At 47.8% G+C, this 6,673-nt stretch overlaps 1 protein-coding gene across 7 annotated transcripts in view; it reads left to right on the top strand.

Moving 5' to 3' along the window:
- The first annotated feature begins 307 nt into the window (after nucleotides 1-307).
- Nucleotides 308-6,673, top strand: part of LOC116949418 (forkhead box protein P1-like) — a 432,818-nt gene continuing 426,452 nt past the window's right edge. For 2 of the 7 annotated variants that reach the window (XM_076072018.1, XM_076072017.1), the window contains exon 1: nucleotides 697-844. In XM_076072018.1, the coding sequence (XP_075928133.1) occupies nucleotides 737-844 (108 nt within the window). In that variant the 5' untranslated portion in view covers nucleotides 697-736. Of the gene's footprint in view, nucleotides 845-6,673 lie in introns of all 7 variants that reach the window. The other 5 variants (XM_076072004.1, XM_076072009.1, XM_076072003.1 and 2 more) reach the window with 5 other exon arrangements.

The following is a 6,673-nucleotide window of genomic DNA, read 5'->3' as shown; positions in this document are numbered from 1 at the left end:
GCTCAGTCGTCAAATGGCTATTTAAAAAGTCGTATTCGCAGTTTGTCCGGTTTTTTTGTATTTATTGCAGCCCTGAGAATGACCCATTTCTGTTTAATTAACACGTGTATCTCATTACACAGCATACAAGGTGTGCGCGCGCAGGATGGCGAGACAAGACTCTTGCAGGTGCCGTTCTGCCTTCTGCGTGACATCCAAATAATAATGGCATTATTCGTAACATGATGATGATGCTGATGCAAAATTGGAATGTGAAAACAATAAAGGAACCTACTTGCTGTACTTCCTCATGTTGCATCCTGCTGGCCTGTTGGTGGGTGTCTTGTGTAAGTTTTCTTTGTCTGATCCACACTGCGATACGAACCCGGCCCACCTGACTTCGATTCCAGTTCGTGGCGCGTGGCATCTGCACGAGCCGTGGGATGCCTCCTTCACCAAACCGCACTGACCAGCGTGGTGAAGTATGGTCAAACAACCTCCACAATCGAAACAACTTGAAGAGGCACTCGTGCAGCAACAGATTGACAATGCGCTGTAGTCAATCAAATTTAAACTACTGCATATGTAGGTTTAGTAACACCGAGGGTGAGTTTGTGTTTGTACTACAGGTATTCCTAGATTTACGAACGTCCTGTGTACGACATGGCGCGTGAAGGCAATTGACAAATTATGGGCACCTTTCGATTAACGAAATCGAATTTCTGCGTTCACGAAAATTGTCACGGTGGCACGCGCCATGAAACGCCTGGGCGGTTGCGTCGTCATCCATTCGCCAGGGTGTCCCTGCAGAGAGAAGTCTCCACTTTACAGTCGTCCAAACAACGTGCGGCAAGATCTTTCTTTGGTGAGTTCCCTGGAATGGGTGAATTGTTTTTTTTGTTTAAAATTACTTATTAATTGAATGGTTTTAATATGTATGCTCTTTATTGTGATGTGTTTTGTATTGTGAAACGTGATACAGGTGTATATATTTTTAGGTCGGGAGTAGAGTTGGATTCACTGTCCGAAACGTATCCCAAAATATTTGTATTAAATTAATGGGACAGGCCGTTCAGATTTACGAAAATTTAGTTTTTCCCGTGTTTTTTTTAAAGAACGTATCCCTTTCGTAAATCAAGGGATACCTGTATAATGTACCTTACAATACAGCATATCATTGTTTGGTCTCGCGAGTGAACACAATGCTAAACAAACTTTAAGCATGGTGTTAAACGCCGAGAAGAATGAGTAAGGACGCGACGGGGCAGCCTCTGCCCATTATCGTTCTTCTTCCCTATCACCGGGTGAGCTGGCCAAACATCACAATATTGGAACACAGAGCTTGGGCAATTGTTGACGCCAGTTCTGCCTGTCCGTGGTTTTTCCGGGGCATCCGCGCGAAGTCACGTATTACAAATTTTCTCGCACCTCCGATTAGCACGGGGGCTACGTACGGTGGTGGGGGGGGCGTAAGAAGTTCAACATACAGCTATTATATAAAAGCGCGGCGTTCTGTTTTGTCCGTCAACTAAATTATAGGAGCCTTTCAGAAGGCCTGAATCGAAACGTTATAGAAAGTGGACCCCCCCTACCCACATGATATGGCGGGTAAAATTCTTATCCAACAGGTTTACAAATATTGTCGACCCCCCCCTAAAAGAAACAACATTTATTTTGCAGGCATGTATGCATACACACCCTACATACAATGGAGTCAATCTACTAACTATATAAATGCATACACATCCTACATACAATGGAGTCAGTAGTATCTTCATAATAAAGGTTTTTGGGTTATAAATGCATACACACACTACATACAATAGAGTCAGTAGTATCTACTAACTTTATAAATGCATACACACCCCACATATAATGGAGTTAGTAGTATCTTCATAATAAAGTTTTTTGAGTTATAAATGCATACACACTACATACAATAGAGTCAGTAGTATCTACTAACTTTATAAATGCATACACACCCCACATACAATGGAGTTAGTAGTATCTTCATAATAAAGGTTTTTGAGTTATAAATGCATACACACACTACATACAATAGAGTCAGTAGTATCTACTAACTTTATAAATGCATACACACCCTACATACAATAGAGTCAGTAGTATCTACTAACTTTATAAATGCATACACACCCTACATACAATAGAGTCAGTAGTATCTACTAACTTTATAAATGCATACACACCCTACATACAATAGAGTCTACAGTATCTGCACACATTGGGGGGAGGGGACATCAGTGGGGGTGATGGGCGAGGCGCGAAACTACGAGAAGCCCTCCACAGGAGCTACACTAAAACTCGACAGCATTACGAGACGCAATTTGCACGAACGACGCAATTGAACATAAAACATCATCTTTATTGTCATCATTCCGTGTTGAAATTGAGACATTCGGGGAGTGTATTTTTTGTCATATATTTGTTTGTGAATGTCTGAGATCGCTGCCAGCTGGTGGTGTACCGCGGCTTGCATTGTTGTACCCACGCGTGAACACAACGCCAGACATGGGAGGGTCTGGTGCCCACCGAGTGAGCATTCTCAACGTCTGTGCCGTCTGTGCCGCTTGATGGCAGCAAACGACTGCCCTGAATTGTAACCGGGGGGTCACTTAATCTGATCCGTCACGCGGTTTTTGGAATTCCGAGGCGTAGAGAATGGAAGTTAAATTAAAATTCAGGTTGGAAATAGGGGGATATCGCTTCCTAAGCTGCAGCAAGTGTGCCTGGAAGATGAACAAAGAACGACATCGTTGCCGCACATTGCACTGCAAGGTTGCGATGTTGACGCTCGCTAGATTATCAATGCCGTTTTCTCTCGAATGCGAACTTAAATGACTTAACATGTGTTCAATCTGAGTTGTGCAGAAACCAATCTTCCAGACATGTTGGGCAGTTTGTATATGCTAATCACAGCCCGGGTTCTATCTATATATACTGTATGTGTGTGTTTGTGAGGTTCGTGTTACTAACCAATGATCCGAGATACCGAGGTTCGATTCCTATAGCCATAAACATCAGTGACAAGGATTGTCTGATCGGACCCGGAGCTTCAGTGGATGGACTCCGCTTCAAATCAGTACCGGGTACGGTGGGTGTTGAGCGTGACCATTTATTGGGGAGACAAAGACGGCTTGGAGTGCAGCTGGACACGCAACCTCGTGTGTCGTGGCAGCATGACCTGGTGCTTTGTCTATCTCGACCGTGTGTGAGGTCAAACAGGGGGCGGTGATTGTGTGTAGTTCAAGTTGACTTTCTCTAACCAGGTGAAAACTCAAGAGAACGGCAATATATATACATACCGTGGGGCATTCCACTGGCAGTAGGAGGCGGTAATTATTGTGTATAATCCCAACCTACGTGGAGTTCATGCTTCCATGTTCTCAGAGCTATCGTAATATACGTATACTCGATAATTAAGTAACAATAATTGACATCATCGTGCCAATCAACTGCTGGATTAAGGCCTCCCCGTGTCGTGTCTGTGGTGGGGATTGTTTTGACCATACTTCACCACCCTGGCGAGAGCAGGATTGTGAAGAGGGTGGGTTGTGGCAAGGTGAAATGGACCTTGTCTGATATTTACTCGGGTCGCTCAAAGTGCAGAGCTCCTATCCACTAAGTCCCCGCTAGCAATAAACACGTGTCGTGTGTTTACATTGGTAGTTTCCGAGCATCAGCCATCGACTCTCAGATTAAAAGCCACTTTTATACAACACCGTTCCACCCTTTGAACGCGGCTAACAAGTACACACACGTTCACATCGTAAAACAACAGCCCCGTCACACCTAAACATGATGCAGCTCAAGCAATGTACGCGTGCATTTGCCCATACGCAAGAGTGCCGGTGTCTGATTGCTTTACGCGGTTAAATATGATCGGTTGTCCAGTTATCATAGCTTATGCATATAGCATTATACAGCAGCGAGGAGCGGTGGCGCAGTTGTAAGCACAATGTGCTATGAATCCCAAGCGACATGGGTTTGACACTCGCCGACGACGAACAATCAGTGGCAAGTGACAGATATTCTGAGCTGGTTCTTGCCCTCCATTGAACCGACTCTTATTGACCAGCGTGGTGAAGTATGGTCAAACAAACCTCACGGCCGACATGACGTGTAAAGAATCGCAGTGAATTGACTTGTAGCTGTAATTATTTAAAAGTTATAGTTGAGGCTGCAACATCTTTTTTGTGTAATGTCCTAAATTTAATTAACGCATCAATTATAATATATTTTAAACAATCCCTTTGTTATTTCAACAGTTCTCAAACGTGACATGTTTGTGTGAAGGATGCTGTCGAGGTGTAATGGCGAGCGCACTGAACTCTTCAATCCAAACAGGTCGTTGTTGGTTCGATCTCGGCGCAGGGCAGTGGAAACGACGACGCAGGTTCCTCCTTCTTCGTAAATCCCCCCCAAACCTCCCAGCCGCTGTCCACCCAGCTGTACAAATAGGTAGACTACAGGCGACGATCGGCTCGTCGCGTGTGGCGGTGGTGGGGGGGGGGGGCAAAGTGTTGGGTAACTCGTCTTACAAGGCGTGTGGCCGGCGTGGAAGAGTCGGTGAACAGACCCCTCTCGAGCGGGGTCCCCTCTAGAGTGAGGTCTGTACAGACCCCTCTCGAGCGGGGTCCCCTCTAGAGCGGGGTCCCCTCTAGAGTGGGGTCTGTACAGACCCCTCTCGAGCGGGGTCTGTACAGCTCCCTCGAGAGAACACCCTTCTGCCAGCGGTGGCGTGAGAAAGTAGTCGTATAATGTAGTACAATTATTGCACGCTACAACCAAATAACACGAAACAAAGACAAATATCCCCCGTATAGCCTCTAACATACTGTTGGGGCAAGTGCTGCTAGCGAGCACCTATGAAGGCCGGCACAGTATACGAGAGGTGGATGGCAAACTCCACGGCCGGCCGTCTTTATCTCTCCAGTGGCGATGTTTATACATCGCACCATGTACTCATTTGAGGCTGAGTCGACCTAGGGGAAGCTCAGGAACGGTTCAGATAAACGTCACTGGTGTTGGCCGTGAGCAGGAATCGAACCCGGGTGGCCAGGTTCACAGGGCAGCGTGCTAACCGATACACCACCGCACACACAACACAGACGTGCAGACAACATTCACCTAACCAGTTTAACAAGTAACCGGACAGGGGCTTTGTGTACTCCAGATATAAATGACCATGTTCACCGGATCATCAGGCGCACGTTTCCCCTGCGTTTTAAAGGAAATGATGTGCGGGTGCGTCTTATAATCCGGTATATACGTGTCTTTATCACCTTCTTAACTCCGGGCACACGTTTGGGGGTGTTAAGGCTACACGGGCGGTCTTTGTTGTGTGGGGGGGGGTGCGTCTTATTTTCCGGGGCGTCTTACAATGCGGTAACATTATTCGCCTATCGGGTGGGTTTTGGGTGTTTTTGTCGTCGTAGGGTGATTGGCACGGGGGAGTTTTAGTGACCAGCCCCGGGATGTGAACTCGACAATGGCCTCAAAGGAAACTGCCCTGCGTGTGTGTGTGTGGTGCTGCTTGTGTGTGTGAGTGTGGTGCTGCTTGTGTGTGTGTGAGTGTGGTGCTGCTTGTGTGTGTGTGAGTGTGGTGCTGCTTGTGTGTGTGTGTGGTGCAGCTTGTGTGTGTGTGGTGCAGCTTGTGTGTGAGTGTGGTGCAGCTTGTGTGTGAGTGTGGTGCAGCTTGTGTGTGAGTGTGGTGCAGCTTGTGTGTGTGTGGTGCAGCTTGTGTGTGTGTGTGGTGCAGCTTGTGTGTGAGTGTGGTGCAGCTTGTGTGTGAGTGTGGTGCTGCTTGTGTGTGTGTGAGTGTGGTGCTGCTTGTGTGTGTGTGAGTGTGGTGCTGCTTGTGTGTGTGTGGTGGTGTGGTGGTGTGTGTGTGTGTGTGGTGCTGCGTGTGTGTGTGTGGTTCTGCGTGTGTGTGAGTGAGTGTGGTGGTGAGTGTGGTGGTGTGTGTGTGTGTGGTGCTGCTTGTGTGTGTGGGTGAGTGTGGTGGTGTGTGTGAGTGAGTGTGGTGCTGCTTGTGTGTGAGTCAGTGTGGTGCTGCTTGTGTGTGTGTGTGAGTGTGGTGCTGCTTGTGTGTGTGTGTGTGTGGTGCTGCTTGTGTGAGTGTGGTGCTGCTTGTGTGTGAGTGTGGTGCTGCTTGTGTGAGTGTGGTGCTGCTTGTGTGTGAGTGTGGTGCTGCTTGTGTGTGAGTGTGGTGCTGCTTGTGTGCGAGTGTGGTGCTGCTTGTGTGTGTGGGTGAGTGTGGTGCTGCTTGTGTGTGTGGGTGAGTGTGGTGCTGCTTGTGTGTGTGGGTGAGTGTGGTGCTGCTTGTGTGTGTGGGTGAGTGTGGTGCTGCTTGTGTGTGTGGGTGAGTGTGGTGCTGCTTGTGTGTGTGTGTGAGTGTGGTGCTGCTTGTGTGTGTGAGTGAGTGTGGTGCTGCTTGTGTGTGTGTGTGAGTGTGGTGCTGCTTGTGTGAGTGTGGTGCTGCTTGTGTGAGTGTGGTGCTGCTTGTGTGTGAGTGTGGTGCTGCTTGTGTGTGAGTGTGGTGCTGCTTGTGTGTGAGTGTGGTACTGCTTGTGTGTGAGTGTGGTGCTGCTTGTGTGAGTGTGGTGCTGCTTGTGTGTGAGTGTGGTGCTGCTTGTGTGCGAGTGTGGTGCTGCTTGTGTGTGTGTGTGCGAGT

The sequence above is a fragment of the Petromyzon marinus genome, chromosome 36 (genome assembly GCF_048934315.1).
Source record: "Petromyzon marinus isolate PM22_M1 ecotype Great Lakes invasive population chromosome 36, UKy_Petmar_22M1.pri1.0, whole genome shotgun sequence".
Taxonomy (NCBI): domain Eukaryota; kingdom Metazoa; phylum Chordata; class Hyperoartia; order Petromyzontiformes; family Petromyzontidae; genus Petromyzon; species Petromyzon marinus.
The sequence above is the reverse complement of the archived record's forward strand: the minus strand, read 5'-3'. Positions and strand labels throughout refer to the sequence as shown.